Below are 22,442 nucleotides of genomic sequence, written 5' to 3' on the forward strand. Positions count from 1 at the left end.
GTTCTTATTGTTATTTATAAAAAGTATGTTCATGTAAATCGGCATCAACGTATTAAAACAAGTATGTTGTGACCGCGCTAAATAACATGTTCTCAGAGAGAAAATGTAGATGGAACATGCCATGAAGTTCTTGTTTTAGCTTTTTTATACAGTGAGTAGTTATTTATCAATGCAAATTAATAACCATGTCCCAAGCTTGACAAGCCAGATCTGAAATGCGAGATACACCAGATTTATTTCTATCTTCAGCCATATACATTGCACATGTATATCACATTCATGCTTTGTGTCGTTAAATGACAGAAATAAAACAAAAAGAAACTTGGCAATACAAAAGAGAGATAACTCAAAAGTGAATAGATCAATACGTGTAAAAGATCTAGGAAAAGCGATATAGCTTTTATAAAGTAAAAAATGAAATATGCTAGAATAGTTTTATTATGTAATGTGAAACGACGTCTTTGCTTGACAAACATATGAAGAGGTCCTGCTGCTCTCTCAAAGTTTTCAGCCTTTCCTCAATCTCCCAATTATAACTACATTTTTCCCCATAAGTGTTGTCTTCTTTTGATCACCATTGCCACATGCATGTTTATGGGATCAGTGTGTGTGTGTGAGGGAGGGTGTGTGTGTGTGTGAATTCTGAATGAAAATCTTTTCTATTATGAAATTAAATTTTAACTTATATGTTGTCTGATTAAACAAATCCTTCGGTTTTATCTGAAATAACAATTGGGAGTGTAAATAAAAGGCTATACAATAACTTTTTTTTAATAATATTTATTGTATATACAAGATTTGTATTTGTCAAATTATATGTTTATGTTGATAAAGCTTTCTTGATTCACAATTTTGTATGTCATAGTGGTTATTCTTTTATCATTTATAACCTTAAATTTTATTTTTCGTAGCCGAGTTGATGAGGACCCCTTTTTGGTTGTAATTTTGAAATATAACAAATTGTATATACTGCTTTTTTTGTTTTAAATCAGATGCACTTTGGTTAAAGTTATTTTCACTGTAAAACAAAATTGACTGCCGTCATGAGAAAAGGGCCCTTAACGTCAAAATTTCACAAATTGACTTTTTGTTAAATTTTGATAGCCTGACTCTTTCTGAATGCAAATATACATCAATTTTTAAAATATCTCACTTTATTAGTATTTCATGAGCATTTTAGTAAGGCTGCTACGAAACAACGTTGACGATACTTACTGAAAACGTAATGATGTCGCGTGCGTCAAATTCAGTTTCCAAACATTCTTTTAAAAACTACACTTTTTAAATAATCTAAATCGTTTTTACTCATATAAACTTGAGATTTTTTTTTTCTTCTTTTTATGTATTTATTCATGAGGGAAGTCGCATACTATTTTCATACTGTATTAGGGCAAGTCTAGTAATTTCGTTAGGGGTGGGGGGAGGGGGTCTAGACAGAATATAGGAACGGTTTTTATTCAGTCGAAAAATTAATACTTGTTGGATTTCACATCATAAGGTATTCTTTTTAAAATTCCTACTCTAGCTTCATTTATAAAAGATATAAAACACTTGTAATATTAAAATATGAATATATATATATATATATATATATATATATATATATATATATATATATATATATATATATATATATATGTCCCGGAAGGGCACCTCGTGCAATTAAAGCGGGACATCCCCTCTCGAAAGAGCACATCGATCCCGATAAAAAAAAGATATTTTCGGATATAAGCACGCATTCACTCACCCACATACACGCACGTTACTTTATCCCTATAACTTTGTTACGAAGGAATAATAACACCTCATGTATTTTCTGTATCACCAAAAAATTCTAACGGGAAATAAATTCAGATACGCCAAATGTGTAAACATTTTTTTAAAAAAATTTTTAAGTTTCATTAAAAAAAAATCATAATTAATTAATTTAAAAAAATCTGTTCACTACTTCTGTATATGAAAAATTAATTTTTTTGTCAACTTCTTACTTTTTTCAGTAAATCACACTTAATAAAAAGCAGTTAAAAATGTTTCTGTCCTTTTGTTTTTATTTTGAGGCACGTGTGCCCTCGACGCTACTGCTGTATCACTTGAACACAACAAGTATCGTTCATCATTTCTTAAAAGGGTCGCTTATCTAAAAAAAAAACCCTGATATACATACAAACAAAAGGGACTTTTCTGAGTGAAATGAAATACAGTTGCATTACAATTTTTATGAAATCTATTTGAAATTGAAACCGAATATCATGCGAGACTTAACAGGCCCGTAGAATGCAGGGGGGGGGGGTCCTCTTATACGTGCTGGTACCCCCCCCCCCCCCCCCCCCACATTTTTGTTGTTGTAAGGCGGAGCACTGGTATTCCAGGATTTATACAGGTAATGAAATTATATTCTTAAACAATAATTAAATATTACGTCTAACACACATGTTTATACTTTTTTGTATACGAGGCGATTCGGTTAAGCAATAGTCCATTGAATGTTTGTAACTCTACCACTCTAACTTGAACTTCATGGGCGATCGACTTAGTATCTGCTTTTGTCTTGAAAGCTAAAGACAAAATAGACAAACCATTTTTTCCTAGTTATTGTTTCAAAAAATAACAATTTGTCAGAATCTCGAAATTAAAGAGCATGACTCTTAGTTTTGCCTGTTACCACACGACTGAAATAGAAACTTTTTTTCCTTTAAAATCAGAAAGATGTGTGTGCTTCTTTAATATTTTTCCTTCAGTATCCCTACATCAACAGAACTTTCAAAAAATGTCGAGATATCCGGGGTATCGAGATATCAGAGCTGAGACTCAACGTTCAAGATTTCAACACGAAACGTGACTAATTTATTACATACACATGTACATGAACACAACAGTCCACAGACACTTGACGTTTTTAACCTTTCTTTACATATATAAAAAATTCTACATACTATTATAATATGGAGAAATTTTTATTTATGAAAAGAAAGCTTAAAAACGTCAAGTGCCTGTCCAACAGTCAGCCAAAAAATGCCTTTTTAGCATATTTTATGGTTATCAAAGTTTTGCCTGAACCTCCGTTTTTCCACTCGAAACATCACCAGTGTTAATTTTTTGTTCATCTTTATCAAAATATAGATTTCTTCACTGTCTTTGTTGTCTTACGACTGGTGTGGTTGATGTTTTTGAAAGTGTTCTGAACATTTGAATATGACACCCATAACCACTTGTAACTAGTACTTATTCCTCTATCAGTGATTTATTCTTAAAGATGTCGCCATATCAACATTGTTCAGAAGTTTGTAATTTCTTTACAGCCAAATCTATTGTTTAATCTGTTGCTTCTTCTGTTTCATAAATATTTTTAATCCTAATATCACCGTCGATGTAATTGTTATTTTCTTCAACATTGATCATAATGCTTTTGGAAAAAGTCCACATTTGCTGTATCTATATCCTAAATGTATTGCAATTCAATTTCAAGTCAGCCTTTACCGGAACAATCTAAGAAAATTGATACAATAGTCATTTTTACCAGAAACTACTTTTTTTTATGTATTTATTAGATCATTTCAAAATCATAATTTATTTTTTGCAAAATTTCCGTGTCATCCCCTCTTCCGTTTTTCCCCTTAGCATATTCTCTTGCTGTTAACTTAGCAAAGAAATATCTATATTGGGGCCGTTTGCCCCCCCCCCCCTTCCTCTTAATCGTTGCTGTAGTAGGAGGTTCGAATCTCCCATAATACCAAATACCAGTACGATATCCCCCCTCTCCCACAAAAGATAGGCTCTCTTTTTTAGACTGAACTTTTACCGATTGCTGTTTTATTAGGAGATTTTTTTTTTGCTTTTCACTGATCTGTGCCCCACCCCCCTCAAACACATTTGGATATCGACGCTTCACCCTGAGCTGGTGAGCTGGTCTAACTGCGCATATCGATATTATTAACTACGGATCAATTAAAATGGCTAAGTACATTTTACATTAGGTGTTTTTTTTTTTTTTTTAGAATTAATTAAGAAGTGTATACATGTACGTGCATTGCTCTCCCTCTCTCTCTGAAAAAAATATACGTGTATGCAGAATACCATTCAATATTAAGACTTAGTCTACTTAATATGAGTCAAATTTAAGCATTTACAAATTGCTCAGAAAACTTTAAACCATGCATCATATATACACATCGCTATAAATCGTCGTAATTAACACTGAGTTCAATGTCGCACTTAGCGTAATTATGTGATATCAATTAAATACCTAAACAGAATAATTAATAAATGCATTCACTAGTGTGTAATTATATTATTTATTAAAAATGTCTTGGAATTGCCACCAACAAGAGAATGTTCTTTGAATTCATTTTCATTCAGAATTTCTTGAACACTTCCGATGACAAGAATGTGACATTATATGCAAAAAGGGTTTCTTTCCAACTGTTAACCTTCTAACTAAAATATTGTTCTCAAAGTACATATATCGATTCATTTAAAAGGTATAATAATCGTAGGATTCTTTTTTCTGAGTTGTCACATTGTAACAAAAAACACCTTCAGATCTTATCTCTTGAAATGAAATGTGGAGATAAAAATAGTGATCATGCTCCGAAGTTTATTTAAAAATTTACAAATTGTAAGCAGAGCCAACGTGGACCTCTGAAAACAGAGGTGAGATCAGGCCCGATGGGGAGTAAGCATCCCTAGCTGTCAAAGGGCCACACCTGCCGTGTGCTCCTTGTTGTGATCGGGTAAACGGAAAAAATCCGTAGAAAATTCAGGAAAAAAATAATGGCCTATCAATTTGTATGAAAAACATCAGTCAGCATTCGAATTAACGATAGATTTTATTTGCTAACAAGGTCATTGCATCGACTATAAATTTGGAAAATTTTGACTTCAAACGAGACTGCTTATATCCTTGTACCAAACTGTTGGTACGTAGAACATGCTCTTGCTTTTCGAATCATCTGGGAGACATAAAATCCGTGTGTTAAAGTTGTATATTGCTACATAAATAAGGAAAGTTGACGATAGAAAGGTTGAAGTCATGACGTTTATCATAAGTTTTAGTAGTTAGTTTGCCGTCAATTGCAACTTTGTCTTTTCTAGAAAAATATCCAAATATGAAACAGATGTGTCAGACTCTCTTGTGTGTGTGTTTTTGATGTTCAGTGGGATATATCTAATCAACATACATATATCATGTGAAGTTCGCGAAGTGTACTCAAATCCGTTTGAAATTTTACATTTTTATAACATCGTATTTAGGCGTATCAGTTTTGATGGCAACCTCCGTTGAATTAATATACAGAAATCCATTGAGACAAATGTCTGCAGAGGTGTCCTATATAAGGAAGGATTCTTCTCATATTTATTGTATAAAAACATTAATGAAATTTTTACAGATTCAAGAAGACAATATCACTAGTTAAGGTATCAATTGGATTAAAATTGACCGTTTTACCTCAGGAGCAAGGTCAAATAAAGGTCATTACATTGTATATTTTCCCTTGATATTAAGAATCAAATATTACTGTTGCCAATCATATGATGCCTACTCTATTTCAATAGATTAAATTTCTTTTTGCATAAAAGATATCACATAGGCTTTATCAAATGAAATTCAGATAAATAATTTATTGGCTAACCCGAATATCCCATATTCGTCTTCAAAATTTAGAGAATGTTTATATGCTTAGTACATGTATATCTAAATTTTACTTTTTTCACATATGGGGATTACATTGTCAAGAGACGGAATGATGCAGAAACAAAAAGGGTTGAATAAAGGACTGATTTTTTTTACTCAGATGTGTTCTTAGATTGGAAGCTTTCAAAATCTAACAAGATTGTTGTTTTGTTTGGAAATTTTAAATCATATTTATTTGATATATTTTAAAACGTTGGTCCATAATTATTAATTTCAGTTCCTTTAAAAAAAATCCTTTATGTTAGGAATTTAAATGATCATATTTTTCTTTCCTTCTCATAATTGTACAACTTTCTATAAATAATGGTAAATTGAGTTTGAAATCAAGGAGGGACTATATTTCAATCTCAGTTTACAATTTCTATATAAATTTGTACAGTTATGAGAAGAAAACAAAATATCTTTTAAATCCCTTATATCTAAATATAAATTTAAAGACACTTAAGCAAATATACTTTAAATATTTTATTTAGTCAGAGATCAGACAAGAATTTACTTCACCACTATTTCAATGTTTATAGACATTTTCCAAGAAACATGTATCTCATAAGTTTCGCAGAAAAGAGCCTTCAATCCATTGATTATGGCTTTTACCGAGTACAGTACTGATGGAAACTTTTTATCCTTCGCTTCATTTTATTTTACGAACTGAAAATTCATCGGTCGTTTTCTCTGAGTTTATTCTGAACCTGCATTATCTACACTCAAACATCCAATTGGATCATATGAATGAAGGGAAAGGAAAATAAAATAGGGTCATTACTTCGGATTAATTGACTGAACATTTCAAATATGTTGTCTGATGTAACCAATACCAAATACACGTACTCCGACCAGTATATAATTATATGCTATTTCATTTGAATAGCTGAAAATTCTTTACGGCTAAATCTTCATTACCTATCGTTCAATATTTGAAATTCATTATGATGGATTAATATCGATACTTGAACTTACACCCAAAGCAATAAATTTTCAAAACCAGTTGACAATACTAGTGTATGTGTAAAAAGAAAGTTTAGAAAGAAATGTGCAATCAAACATAACGTATTAGAAAACCATAAATAAACACTAAAATGATTCACTGTTGAGAAAGAAACTCGACATAAAAGGCCTATATGATAAATACAACAGGATCGAAAGATTTCTGTGTGCATTTAGAAAAGTTTCTATTATTTCTCTGGGGAGGTTTTCCATTACGCGAGTGTTAGGAACAATAAGTAAACTTTGTTTACACTACAGAAATGAATGCAGTATAGAGTGCTGATCAATTTTAAATTCTCTTAAATGTACTGGATTAAGAAAAGGGGGTATGATTTAAAGGTCCGGTCAAAGACAGCATAAAACAATTAAAACAGTTCTTACGTTATAACCTATCGATAACATACAAGACAAAAAGGAGCGTTCAATGCAATCGATTGAAATCCACCTTGGGGTTGATATGAGAGAGTCTATACGCGGAATAAGGTAATATATCATTACTTATTTGTATAAATTGTACAAAGGGAATCTAGTCTGTAGAGGAAAATGGAGAACATAAGTAACCCGCATTGTTTTAGTCGTCCATATATCTTTTTAAAGATTAGAACGTATAATGATTTTTAAAATCGATCCTATCTGGTCCAGAAAGTTCATATCTATAGGATTGAAAAAGAATAATTGTATTGCTAGATCCTATTCATATGGGATTAAGACCTTACTATTTTTGTCTTTTATTGACATAGCTTAAATCCGTTTATTAAAGGAGATATCCCTCTGAAGTATTGTCAAATTCAAATGCAAGATTTTGTGTAATATTGCTTTAATTTATTTTAAAGCCCCCGCTTTATTCGAGGAGGATTATAGGACTTCAGTTTGTGACTTGTGACAAAATCATAAAGTTCTATATTAACACATAGCTACATCGTGTGGCTGTAAATCTTCAGATGACGTCACCTTTTTGAGTTTTAATTGTGGAGAGAACATTATAAAAGACCAATCATGATGTCAGTTCTGACGAAGGATGACTTGGAATCGATGAAGACTAACATTGAAATCATAAAGGCTCTACCAAACCCCCCTCAAGCCGTAAAAGACACACTGGAGGCAGTGGCTCTACTCCTAGGTTATCCCCCACGACAAGCTAAAGTAAGTACATAGTTGTTGGAATTAACTTTGGCTCCATTCGATTTCAGTTTTGTTGAAGCTAAGTGAAAGGATTTATAACAGGCAAGCAAATATTTCTAAACATGTCCGCACTTAGCGATTTGTTTATCTGTTCACGTGCCAATTAGATATATAGTTCACTGTGCCTATGCATTAAGACCCAGCAATTTACTGATTACATGATTGGAAGCTAATACACGACAGGTATACAATGCCAAATATGTTCACAGTAAGATCGCAGAAACGTGTTGCTAAGGTTGTAAAATTCTTCAATATATTATTTGTAAAGCTACAACTCCCTGTGACTTGTTCGTTTAATGATCAAAGTTCACATTTAATGAACATAGCACTTCACTTTACTAACTGGAATTTTTAAAAACCTAAAATGTATTTTAATGAATTTTCAATTTCACATGCAAACTGAGGGAATATGAATTTTTCATTGATAAAACAATTCTAACATTAAATCTTAAATTCATTAACCTCTCTGTTATGTGATCACTAAAGAGGTTCAATGTACTTAAGGAATAAATTGAATAGCTACCAATCACGTTATACTGTATACTGTGGTTTCATTAATATTCGTGGGCATCAATTTTCATGGATTTAGTAAAAATCACAGTTTCGAGGATATGTAAATTCGTCGATAATGGTCGTACAAAAAAATTGTCACCTTTTCATTTTTTCTCTCTCCATTTGCTTCAGCGGGAACCTTCACGACATTTACAATGTTAAGAGTACGTTAATATTTAAAAGCAAATAATAAAAGGTGAAAACTCTTTAATTTATTATTTAAGTCTTACTCATCTGTATTTTAAAAAATCTTCAATCGTTTACAATGTAGTATACATGGTATAACAATAAAGGGCGAGGAATTCCAAATACCGTCTGCGAAATGGCAGGACTTCTGCAATATACATGTACCCGTTCTTATTGTGCAGTTGATAATTCATATTGGACCGTTAGAATTTTTGAGAATAACAAATTTTACATATTATTTACACCTGATTATCATCCTTTTGGGGGTAACACCGTTGATTGGTATATACACCGCGTTGACATATCTACGTGTTGTTTGTTTATCTGCGTGCAGAATATTTAAACATCTTGACTCAAAACTGCAAGATAATTATCTTATAGTATTTCTTATTTTTTTCTTAAATATTCTTAAAATGATAAAATACGTTTATAGAGTCAAATTGTTGAGGGAAAAGGGGGGGGGGTCGTATTTATTAAGGAAAATCGAAATAAGCTTTTCAAAGGTTTATCATAAATCAAATTGGAGGCACCAAACTTCGATGAACATTTGATTCCGTGGATCGACTCAACAACGAAATCCACGAAAATTGGTGTTCAACGAATAATGATGAAACCACAGTAAGCTGGTTTGGAACATTTTTCATACCGTGTAAAACGCGATGAGATGACGTTTATAAAAATTGTAAAATGTTCCAACCCAGGTAATACAAGTTAAACTTGGGTATCTATAAAACTCATTCCTAATAATTAAATTTTCTATTATTACGTGTAAAAAAAGAAAAGAAATTTTCTCTCAAGAAAGCCTTCAAGTTACAACTTTAAAAATGCTAAAATTCAAAGTTATTGGGTAAACTTTAAATTCTTAAATAATCAAGCAGAGGTAAGACATCTTCAAATAAGAAACTTCAACTCTATGAACATTGAACATATGTAAAGTATAGAAAAGTATAACCAACTAATTTTATTTAATAAGCAACCATAACTATATCTTGTGAAGCATCTAGGTACATGAATCTTATGCAAGTTACAGTTTTCATTTTTGTACGTTGTGAATTGTATATAAGATTTGTAAATACATTATTTTTTTCAGAATTGGGCTTTTCTACAGCAACTTTGCAAAACTGGCCGTTTTCAGAGGCATATGCAGGAATTCCAATGTGAGGATGTTAACCTCAACTCTGTAAAAAAAGCCAGAAGACTTCTTTCTACTTATGACAGGAACACGATATCGGGAAAGTGTCATGCTGTAGTTGGCCTCTTCATATGGGTAAGCAGAGTCGATAAGTGAGGGGCTCACATAGTTCCTTTAGTGTAGTATCTTCAAAATTATAAGTCGTCACGGTAGCTCAGTCGGTAGAGCGCTCGCTCCGTGATCGGAAAGTCGTGTGTTCGAATCACGGCCGCAACTGACCTAAGTCGATAAAAAATAGGTAGCAACTGTTCCTTCGCCAAGCGCTCGGCACTTTGAAGTGAAAGTTGCGGATCCTTTAAAGCCCAAGCTCCGTGTCTCGGATTAGGCGTTGGCACGAAAAAGAACCCTCACTGATCAACGGCACTGAGTGCATGTCGAGTAAAGGTCTTAATTTGAAGCCCTTCATCGCTATATGGTGACGTCTCTATATGAGTGAAAAATTCTCGAATGGAACGTTAAACAACATACAATCAATCAATCAAAATTATACTTGCGATGATCTTAAATTAGTATTTTGATGTATTTCTAAAGGAAGAACATTCGCCTCCTGTGCGGAAAATTCACTGTTCGATTACAAACCGTATCTGCTCTATTGAAATTTTAATGCAAGCTTTGAGTGTTCCTGTGCAAAATGCTCAACATAAGAAAAAAAGTGATAGGTCTTTCGACTGAAGCTCAAAAACGGAGACTGTAAGTCACAATAGACCTTAGCAAAGACAATATTCAGCACTACACAGATAGCAAGAGGCATCTCAATACGATTTAAAATTCTCGCTGAGACGCAAAACCAATCAAAATCTATGTTATATTAAATGTTGTCTGCATGGAAATCAAGAAATTGCGTCCAATGTTTGAATCGAGTTTGAATCTTCTAAATAAAAAGTTTTTGAATTAGATTTTAAAAACTCTTTTCTTTTCTTTAGAAAATTTAAAAACTCTGGGATTACAAAACATTACTAAAATAGTTCAAATCCGACGAGGAAATTAGTTATTAGGTTTTTCCCGAACAAATGGAATTAACCAATGCCAATGCCTTGACATAAGAACACTGTCATCAAGTTAATTTATCGTTGCTGATTTCTTTAAAAAAAGACTTTTTAATCAACCTCGTGCATTAGTTTTCGAGAAATAATTCGTCAATATAACCTTTATTTTCTGTTTTCAGAAAAAGTATTTAAAATTTTTTTATCACTTTTCATATTTGTCATAAGACAGTATTGAATAAAGCAAATCTTTCGAGACTCCTTGTATTGTAAATGTTATCAATTACATATAATTTGTTTTCTAGGCTGAAAGCGCTGTTTTAGAAGTAGAGAATTACTTGGAGACCAGAAAGGAATTGATGAAAGAAAGAAAAATATCACAGAATGGCAAAAACAAGATATGAGAGGACTGCCTTAGAAAATTTTCTTTAAGCAATCTCAAAGTATTCTAGTCATATTGATGGTCCATGTTGATGTTGTTTAATTGTAAATTGAGACATTATTGTTAACTTGATATTTATTACCACACAAGAAATTCATGATATATATTATGATAAATAATTCATATCATTCCAATGCTTGAATAGAAGAGACCTCAATAAGGAAATGTACAATAAAACAAAGTAGTGTTCGGATATAAAACAAATCAATGTCACTACGATTACTATTTTCCTTGTCAAGTCAATTAATTTTCAGTTGTGGTCATTTCAAGTTATTTAAAGATGTTTAACCATCATAGTTTTTCTTACAATTGCATTACATGTATATGGATGATTTATGAATTTTTGTAATTTCATGTTGCAATGTAATTTTCAAGTTATAAGGGGAAACATAGCCATTTAACAAGTCATTGAAATCTGCCTCTTTTAGTTGAAATTTGTCAAATTTTCTATAAATACGTTTAGTCAAAACTTACATATACTGAAAATACTAGCAAATTCCATTGTTCCGTCAATAAAACACAATTAAATTATACCTTCACAGAACTGCATATCGATCTCTAAACTATACTTTTTGTCCCTATTTGGTATTCATTTTGTCAGAAATCATGAATTATTAGGAGGTAGAGCAATGAGAAAGAGAGATAAAGTGGAGGAAGATGATAAAACATGGAGTTAAATTATGATTTGTAGGAAGTATTCATAGCTATATATTTATTTCGATCCAGAAAAATTTACAAGAATAACCACTACAGCCCAAACCCGGGGTTAAAATCTCGACCTGCGGAACCTGTCTACTAGCAGTGTATAAACACCGTATTTAGACCGCTCGACAAACTGGGCAGCAATAGAAGTGAGATACAGCTATTTGAACATTAGTTTATTAGTAGGATCATTACCACTGGAGTTCCTTCCACTTATCTTGTCATAATTTAAAGAAGGGTCTTCTTTATGCGACCCAAAATGTTTTCATTTGCGTTTAACTCAGGACTGTTTTTAAGCCACGAAAGTATAGTAAATGCAGTACGCTTTTAATTATTTATTTACTTTTTAGAAATTCTCTATATCTTGTTCTTTTCTTAAATGCCACGGTGCTGATACAAAAAACAAAGTCAAATTATATGATGCATATACCGGTAAATACAAATACTGTGGAATCATAATTGTTCGTGGGGGACCAATGTTCGTGGATTCTGTGGGTCACCCTTTCCCACGAATTTACATCTATAAGAACATTTATTTTGTCAACATATATATTTAATAATTGAATTTTCTTTATATACAAGTTACCCACGAAATTACGACCCCAAGAACCAAAAAATTTGCTTGTTCATGAACATTGACTCCCCAAGAATTAAAATGATTCTACAGTAGTTTTCTGGGAAACACTGAACCAACACACATGTTATTAACATCTTTCAGTTTCTAGTTCTAACCACAAGTTATTTTTTTCAATAAAATTTTTCTACACTTCTTCGACTGGGGACTCTGCCGATTTAAATACCAATAGTGAGCTCTAGTGCCATGGAGAAGTAAGCTTCTCCTGTCTATTGGTCACACTCACCGTTTTAAAATGGTCGCAAATTTGGCGACTTATGAATAATTTTTAGGCGCCAATAAAAAATTTTAGGTGCCATTACGATTGAATTAGTCGCCAATTAGAGCCTTTCTCTGTGCACAAATCGGAATGAAAATAATGGCCCAGTCTGCATTCGACTGAACGATAGGTCGTACTGGAAATCAAGGTCTTTGTAACGACCATAGAATTTGCGAACTTTAAAAGAGTATGTTCATACCCTGTAACATCAACTTATCCGTCAGTCTACTTCGCTTTAGAAACTGAACACAAAATATACTTTTGCGTATCGAAACGACTAGAAAACATAACCACCATATGCAGCTAATGATGATATTTTGCTTAAAAATTAGGGGAGTTGACTGAAAATAAGTTTAAATTATCACATTTATAAAGTTTAGTTGTTAGCTTGTCACCAACGTCTATCTCTAGTGAAATATCCAAATATCAAACAGAGAGATGTCAAATTGAGGAGGTGTTTTGTATTTAAGTTAAGTGAGACATATAGAATTAACATATAAATGAAACAAGAGACCCAAGGGCCTTAACGGTCACCTGAGTACAACAATTCAGAGGATCCATAAACTGATAAATGAAGCTTTGTTGCCCAAAAGCAGGAAAAATAGTATGATTAGGATCAACAAATTAATTGGTCTATTATTTATCCGTCCCCAATTTATCACTATAACAATGCAGCCTATTACTAAAACATCTATATTTAACCCCATATAATTACCTCTCACACTGGTGTCTCTTGGCCTTTGAAGAACATTTAAAAAGATGATTTATTTTTGTCTCATTTTTATTCATTTATAATTTCCAAGTCTACCTGATCATTAAAACTACGAAAGTACTTTTTGTATTATACAATAAATGTTTTTGCATAATTCTCTCATTCTATTAACCTATCAAATACGTACATTATTTACAGTGTTAATTATGAAAGAGGAATGGCAAAGGGGAATAACTCTGCTCAGTAGAATACAAATTAATAGAGCCCTAGCCAGGACCAGAACACTTGACTAAATGGTCCAAATGTTCAAAATTCTGGTTAAATACCCTTGTTTATTAAAACTTTTACTCTATTTGCCTCCAGTATGCCAAAGAGCAGAGAAGATTTTCAAAGAAATAATGCATTTTCACTACAAATTTAACACAGCCCTACCCTGACACCAGAACATGACCCTGGTCATGAAATTTACAAATTTGGAAGAGGTACCCTCATCATCATAACTATGCAATTAGTTGAAGGTTTTCAAAGAACTCAAACATTTTCTCTATATTATCAAAAGAGCAACCCCCCCCCCCCCCTTTTGGAGAAAAACCAGAACCTTGGGACCATAAGTTTTAAAAATTTTGTAAAAAGCACCCTTGCTCATCATAACTAAACACTTGTTCTTTGCTTTGTAACTAGGAGTAGAAAAAAAATATTTATAAAGAAAACTATGCATTTTCACTATATAATCAATAGAGCCCCCCCCCCCCCTTCACCAGAACCCCTGACCCTGGGGCCATGAAATTCACAATTTCTGACGAGGCTCTCTTGCTCAGCATAACTTTGTACTTAGCTAGTTTATTTAATACCCATGAGCAGAGAAGAAGTTTTCAAAGAATTAATGTATTTCCACTATATAATTAATAAAGCCCCACCCTAGCACCAGAACCCCTGACCTTGGGCCATGAAAATCACAATTTTGGAAGAGGCAGTCTTGTTCAACATAACTATGTACTTGGTTAGCTTATTTAATACCCAGCAGAGAAGATTTTCAAAGAAATAATGCATTTTCACAATTTCGGTAAAGGGCTCAGTGCTTATTACAATCGTGCCAACAGTTTGACTGCTTGATGTCCAGGAGTGAAGAAGATTGCATTAATTTTAGAGGTTTTAGTCTCACCCCTCAGGTCCCACGGGGGGGGGGGGAGGGGGGCATTAAATTCACAATTTTTGTTCCCCTTCACCCATAGATGCTATATGCGAAAATTAGTTTAAACTTGTAAAGCGGTTTCAGAGAAGAAGCTGAAAATGTTCAAATGTTATCGCACGACAGACAAAAAAACGGATAGCAATAGGTCACCTGAGTGACTCAGGTGACCTAAAAATAGTAAAACCTGGTACAATGTCATCAATATATCTGATATCAAATTCAATGCAACAGCAACAGTGATTAATGGAGGACCTTAACTCCAAAGACTCCTATTTTGTTTTGTATAATGGACTTTTGAGCTTGAATACTGTTCGTTATCTCCATATATTTCACTATACAGAAATTGTCAATAAGAAATCCCAGCATTTTCTTAATTTTTGCTTCAGAATACTTGTGAGAAAACAAGAATGTGTTTTACAAAATAATTTCCTTAATGACCAATCTCAAGTTATGTACATTTTCGAGTGTAATTTTTATTGATGACGGATATATTTATATCAAACAGTCCTTTTTAAAAAAAGAAAAAAAAATCATGCTGAATGGTTGTAAACGGTCTTGAGAAGTCATATACATGTAATATACATAATATTTATTCTAGAGATTTGTCATTTTAATCCCAGTTTCTTTTACATGGCATTAAGAATAAAGCCTTGATGTTCAGTCGTCACAAAAAGCTTTACTTCACAATGTCAATGATACCAAAAATGCGCATATCAACCGACAGCTCTGCAGTTGCTCCTACCTTGCACTGACAATTCCAGCAATTAGGAATTGACAAGTGTCATCCAAAGAAAATATGATATATTTGATTTTGCTGATTTTGGAAAAAAATTGTGATTTTAAATTTGCTTAGCACATTTGATAAGCACCATTTCTGGAATTTGTTGTTGCACATTACCGCTGAACTTTCACTTTCACTGCTGTTTATTTTGTCGTGAGAAGTTAAGAAAGATGTTTGGTACAGCTTTTATTTAACCCTGCAATATATCTTTGTTCATGAGGATTTCTATGAGGTTTTTCATATCCAGTATATGTACGGTAATAGAAATTCAATCTGTTAGATCGGTATTCGTAAAATTTTTAAAAACTGATACATCATTTTGAATAATCTCTTCATTTGAAATGAAACTATGAGTAGAGAGTTGGATTACTAGAACTGTTGTAAATTTTGATCCATATTTTTCGAAAATGCAATCGTTCTGAATTTCCACGACCCTTAAAACTGTATATAGCTAATACTACTCCACATCTATTATGTAAACTATTCAGAACATCTATCTTCGGAGATATTTTCATGTTTATTCTCATTGATAATGAACGTTTTAGTGAAAATATAAATGGAAAACTTTCAATATAGTTTCGACATAATAGCAAAGTCTACTTGCAATGCAAACTGACAGGCGCTAAGGTATTCTTCAAAAAGAAATCTTAGATAATTCGATCGTTATATATCACACATATTTTCATCTTTTCGCAAAAAATCATACTTTTCAGATATATGCAGTTAATCATTGCCAATTACCATAAAAACGAAATCTAATAAAATCCTATTGCAATCCGGTGTAATGACGAATAATGACCCCCGTAGAAAATGGTCGGGGGTCATCTAAAAATCACCCTCTAGCCGTAGAAAAAAAAATTGAAGAAAAAAACCCCTAGGGGTCAGTTTTCTGCATGTGCAACCATAATGAATTGACCCCCGTTGAAAAATGACCCCATCCCAACAGAGTGATACAAAGTTCAGAAGAGATGATTGATGCCAAGGTATGATTCTCCACGGGGATTTCTCTTGCGTTTTTCAAATTAACACTAGAGGAACACGCAATTAAAATTTGTTAAAAAACATTAAAATGTGTTATTTTTTATCTTTTTTTTTTTTTAGACCTACCGTGTTCTCAGCTCAAATTTAAAATTGCACAATAGATACAGCACATTGGCTATTGGTTAAAGGTAAGCCAGGGCGATATCATATTGTTATCGCTAGATCTATTATTATTTTCTCGGATATGACTCGGATAAATTTGATGAAACGTTTCAGAAATGACGATCAGCAACTCTAATTTTTTTAAAACTGACCACCGCATCGGTATTTATTGTCATATAGTGATATCACCTATTCGAACGGGTGATTTCACCTGTTTGAAAAGGTGATGTCTTTCATTCAAACCGAATGGGTTATATCGCCTATTCGAATAGGTGATATTACCTTTTCGAATTGGTGGTATCACCTATTGGAAATAAATAGGTGATATCACCAATTGGAATTGGTTGTCTATTTGAGTTGAATAGCTGATGTCACCTATTTGAATTTTTTTTTGTTTGAATTGGTGATATAACCTATTTACTACGAAAGCCATGAAGGGACATGAGGATTCTCAAAAAAGTGTAAAAGTAAACCGAGATCTCGATTTATACAATCCGTTCTCTCGGATTGACAATCTGTTATAACGAATTACTAATTCGTTCTCACAGATTATCAATTCGTTCCCTCAAATTACACAATCCGTTCTCTCGGATTGTAATTCGTTCTCTCGGTTTAAACAAATCGTTCCCACGGTTTAATTATTCGTTCTCTCAGATTATCAATTCGTTCCCTCAAATTACACAATCCGTTATCTCGGATTGTAATTCGTTCTTTGGGTTAAACAATTCGTTCCCACGAAATGTAAATCGTTCCCACAAATTAATCATTTGTTTTTACAGATCTCCATTTAATTTTATGCGCCATTTTTGCTCTGGTCTTCTGACTATCATCGAAGGCTATAATCGAATACGATAGACGTCGCGCAGGATGTTGGTGTCAATTTCGGTAACGTCAAAATGACGTTAGATTACCTGACGTTAGAAAATTAATTTGACGTTAATTTTTTGACCTACATTTTCTATGAAAGAAAAAATATAAAACCTAGTATGTCGTCAAATATACAATACATTCATTGAAAATAATTAAATTCTCTGATGTTTTGCATGTTTACTGCGGGAGGGAAATATGTGCATACTTTGCCTCATTTAATGAAAAGCTCGGTAGAAATTACAAAATTCATTTGACATCATATTAAAATTTGTCTGCTTTTTATTTCATTGAGATACATTCAAAATAATTCCATGTCATATCAGCAGGCCCTAGTACCTGACCTCTGTTTTCAGTATAGTGTAGATATGTTGCTGATTTAGCATTGAATTTAATTTTTTTCATTCAAAGCCCCTATCCCCACCTCACCTTTAACCCCGCCCTCGTATAGACACTTACATACTGAGTACTTCTTTTTGTTACAGAAGATCTAACTATTTCAAATAATTCATTTAAAAAAGGGGAGAGGAAACAAAACCGATCGACCCCCCCCCCCCACACCTTTCTCAATGAAAAGGATTTTTCGATGTGGGGGAGTTTTGGAGGTTTTGTATTTATTTTAAAAAAAATATTTAATTTTTTCCTTACCCCCCCCCCCTTTTTTATATGCGTTGCAACGTGCCTCACAGATCTGGATACAGATCCGAGATAACGGATTGTCTAATTAGAGGGAACGAATTAATAATCTGAGAGAACGAAGAATTAATTCGTCGGAACGATTTACATTCCGAGGGAACGAATTGTTTAAACCGAGAGAACAAATTACAATCCGAACGAACGGATTGTGTAATTTGAGGGAACGAATTGATAATCCGAGAGAACGAATAATTAAACCATGGGAACGAATTATTTAAACCGAGAGAACGAAATACAATCCGAGATAACGGATTGTGTAATTTGAGGGAAGGAATTGATAATCTGAGAGAACGAATAATTAAACCGTGGGAACGATTTGTTTAAACCGAGAGAACGAATTACAATCCGAGAGAAAGGATTGTGTAATTTGAGGGAACGAATTGATAATCTGTGAGAACGAATTAGTAATTCGTTATAACAGATTGTCAATCCGAGAGAACGGATTGTATAAATCGAGATCTCGGTTTACTTTTACACTTTTTTGAGAATCCTCATGTCCCTTCATGGCTTTCGTAATTTACGAAAGCCGGATAGGCTCATTTTTGACAAGACAAAAAAAATATTTAACTCGTTATAACGAGATAATTATCTCGTATTAACGAGTTAGTATCTCGTTATAACGAGTTAGTATCTCGCTATAACAAGTTAATATCTCGTTATAACGAGTTAGTTATCTCGTTATAACGAGTTAGTTATCTCGTTTTAACGAGTTAGTTATCTCGTTATAACGAGTTAATTAGTATCTCGTTATAACGACTTAGTTATCTCGTTATAACGAGTTAGTTATCTCGTTATAACGAGAAAATTATTTCGTTATAACGAGAAAATTATTTCGTTATAACGAGTTAGTATCTCGTTATAACGAGTTAGTTATCTCGTTATAACGAGTTAGTTATCTCGTTATAACGAGTTAGTATTTCGTTATAACGAGTTAGTATCTCGTTATAACGAGTTAGTTATCTCGTTATAACGAGATAATTATCTCGTTATAACGAGTTAGTTATCTCGTTATAACGAGTTAATTATCTCGTTATAACGAGTTAGTTATCTCGTTATAACGAGTCAGTATCTCGTTATTACGAGTTAGTATCTCGTTTTAACGAGTTAGTTATCTCGTTATAACGAGTTAGTTATCTCGTTATAACGAGATAATTATCTCGTTATAACGAGTTAATTATCTCGTTATAACGAGTTAGTTATCTCGTTATAACGAGATAATTATCTCGTTATAACGAGATAATTATCTCGTTATAACGAGATAAAAATTGATCTAGAATTGATATATTTAAGTAAAGAATAGACCATTAATTATAGGAAATATACAGAAGCAAGTCGATCAAATTATGTTTAAGTGTGCGTGATAAAGATTCTATGGAACAGCATACTAGTTTTTTTGTGTTATGCCTTTGATTAGTATTGTTTATTGGAAAGACCGAAGACAAATATACGGAAACTTGTGACCGCCTCATGTTGTTGTGTTATACCTTAAAATTGCAAAATAAAATTAGTGTCATCTTCAAATGGAATGTATATAAGATCAAAATTTTGTCAACTTGTACAAGGAGATCAGAAAAAAATGATATACTCTGGCTGATTTAACTGCCCTGTTCAAGCTTTCTTGAATTTGTTAAAATTATGATAATGTTTGCGTAATATTTGTCGCAATAAAAAATGCATAGAAATAATCCCATTATTTTGAATATTCCGAATAAATCTTGTGGATATGAAACCATTTGTTAGGCTTTAACGATCATATTTTGATAATTCCTTGCCTGTTAACAAGGAATACCAGTTCAATTTTATCGTCTTAAAGGGGCAAGATCAAAATTCAATGTCTGACAAAAAACTAAATTCACGTTGTTTTTATCATCAATCCCTCCTTCCCCTCAATAATAAATATGATGAATATCAAGAAATAATACTGTACTTATCACTTAATAATTTATATATTTCTTCTGTTTATTAAAAGAAAGAAACATTTTAATTTACCAATTTGGCATGGAATTTTAAATTACAATATGTAATTTTTGCGTTATTATCAATGTGGTAGAATTAAAAAAAACTTTTGGAGCTCTTTATTCTACGGAAGCCACAATAAAAGGTGAAAGTCAGCATTAGTAAAAACAGTTGACATGTGATCCTTTTTGGGAATAGAATGAAAGTTTAATATCTAAAGTTTACAATATGATAAGCATTACTTAAGGTGTATTTCAAGCATAAATTTTGCAAAGAAATGTGATTTTTGATATTTTCACTCGTGCTTCGCACTCATGAAAATATAAAAAAAAATCCCTGTCCCACTCGTGAAATAAATTCCATATCAACTACAAAACATTGAATATCCTCTATTTATTACCCCCCCCCCCCCCCGAAAAAAAAAAATCATCAATCTCTTTTTGAAATAAAAATTATATGCTTGTAAAGTATACATAATAAATATTGTGATGAGGAAAATAATTAACGACATTGCTTCAATGTTGTATTAATAATATAAATGTACATATGGGGGGGGGGGGTAAACCAAGTAAAATATTTGACAAGTAAAAAGAAAAAAAAATAGATTTGATATTCCAACTACGAGTATTCGCCATTATTTTCGGGAGATATTTACTCAGGTAAAAAAATATGGAGGAAGGGGCACAAAGATACTCTTGACCGCCCCCTTTTCAAAAGTGGTGGTGTGGACATTAGCCCCTCTATTACTACGCCTATGATCTAACTGCTGATGTCTCACAATCCCCCGTCTTCAAAACATTTCTGAATCTCAGAAGTAACATATGTATAACACTGTAATCTATATATTATATGTTGCATAAACGATATGTTGCACTTATATTGTCTCTGATATTTAATTTTAGCGGTATAGAAATTGATATATGAAAGTGTATACCAGTAAATCGTCCAAAACATATCGAAATAGTGTCATTCATCAGAAATAGTTGTCATAAATAAATTGCCAAAGTTTGAAGCAAGTATGTTTGGCAATATTATTTAAAAAAAAAATCGCGTCCTAATGCAACAATTTGAGGAGGAGTTCACGAAAATGTGTAAATGTGTTCGCCTTAGAGTTGCTATGATTATTGACAGCGAGATAGTTACAGATTTAATCATAAGTAAACCCCATAGCAAATTAAATTTTCAACCATTTATCAATTGTTCAAGTTAAATTTGACTGATAATTACTTGCTAAAAATTCAACGGCATTTAAAACTGCAGCCATTTTTATTCCTATATTTAAGTCTCGAAATAACAAGAAAACTGTCTCGTTATAACGACATAAATAACTCGTTATAACGAGATAATTATCTCGTTATAACGAGTTAGTATCTCGTTATAACGAGATAATTATCTCGTTATAACGAGATAACTAACTCGTTATAACGAGATAACTAACTCGTTATAACGAGATACTAACTCGTTATAACGAGATAATTATCTCGTTATAACGAGATAACTAACTCGTTATAACGAGATAACTAACTCGTTATAACGAGATAACTTACTCGTTATAACGAGATACTAACTCGTTATAACGCGATAATTATCTCGCTATAACGAGATACTAACTCGTAATAACGAGATAACTAACTCGTTATAACGAGATAACTAACTCGTTATAACGAGATACTAACTCGTTATAACGAGATAACTAACTCGTTATAACGAGATAACTAACTCGTTATAACGAGATACTAACTCGTTATAACGCGATAATTATCTCGCTATAACGAGATACTAACTCGTAATAACGAGATAACTAACTCGTTATAACGAGATAACTAACTCGTTATAACGAGATACTAACTTGTTATAACGAGATAACTAACTCGTTATAACGAGATAACTAACTCGTTATAACGAGATACTAACTCGTTATAACGAGATAACTATCTCGTTATAACGAGTTAATTATTTTTTTATCTTGTCAAAAATGAGCCTATCCGGCTTTCGTACCTATTTGCATTTCTTATAACATTGGAAATAAATGCTTCCATCCTCAAGAAAAACTAGCTTCAATGCAAAGTAAACGATGAACTTTCAAAAGGCTTTCAAAGAACAATTTTATTTCCTTATGAGTGATTCAAAATTGATAAAATTGAATACATTACTCTTGCGCAACTTTTTAAAAAAGATAATAAAGTTTCTATGGACTTTCTCAACTTAATTTGATCCATAACCTCTACTATTTCGGCACTGCATTGATCAAATAAATTGTAGATTCTCTGTAAGATCATTTTTTGGC

The 22,442-nt window shown here is 32.5% G+C and overlaps 1 protein-coding gene across 1 annotated transcript; it reads left to right on the forward strand.

The window, feature by feature from the left end:
- The first annotated feature begins 7,551 nt into the window (after positions 1 to 7,551).
- Positions 7,552 to 11,507, forward strand: LOC133178398 (uncharacterized). The gene is made up of 3 exons (XM_061313133.1): positions 7,552 to 7,819; positions 9,687 to 9,863; positions 11,077 to 11,507. The coding sequence occupies exons 1-3, from the start codon at positions 7,673 to 7,675 to the stop codon at positions 11,173 to 11,175; spliced, it is 423 nt and encodes a 140-aa protein (XP_061169117.1). The 5' UTR covers positions 7,552 to 7,672; the 3' UTR covers positions 11,176 to 11,507.
- The last annotated feature ends 10,935 nt before the right edge of the window (positions 11,508 to 22,442 follow it).

This window comes from Saccostrea echinata, unplaced genomic scaffold (genome assembly GCF_033153115.1).
Source record: "Saccostrea echinata isolate AGI-Se365-2 ecotype Australia unplaced genomic scaffold, CSIRO_AGI_Sech_v1 ptg000002l, whole genome shotgun sequence".
Taxonomy (NCBI): Eukaryota; Metazoa; Mollusca; class Bivalvia; order Ostreida; family Ostreidae; genus Saccostrea; species Saccostrea echinata.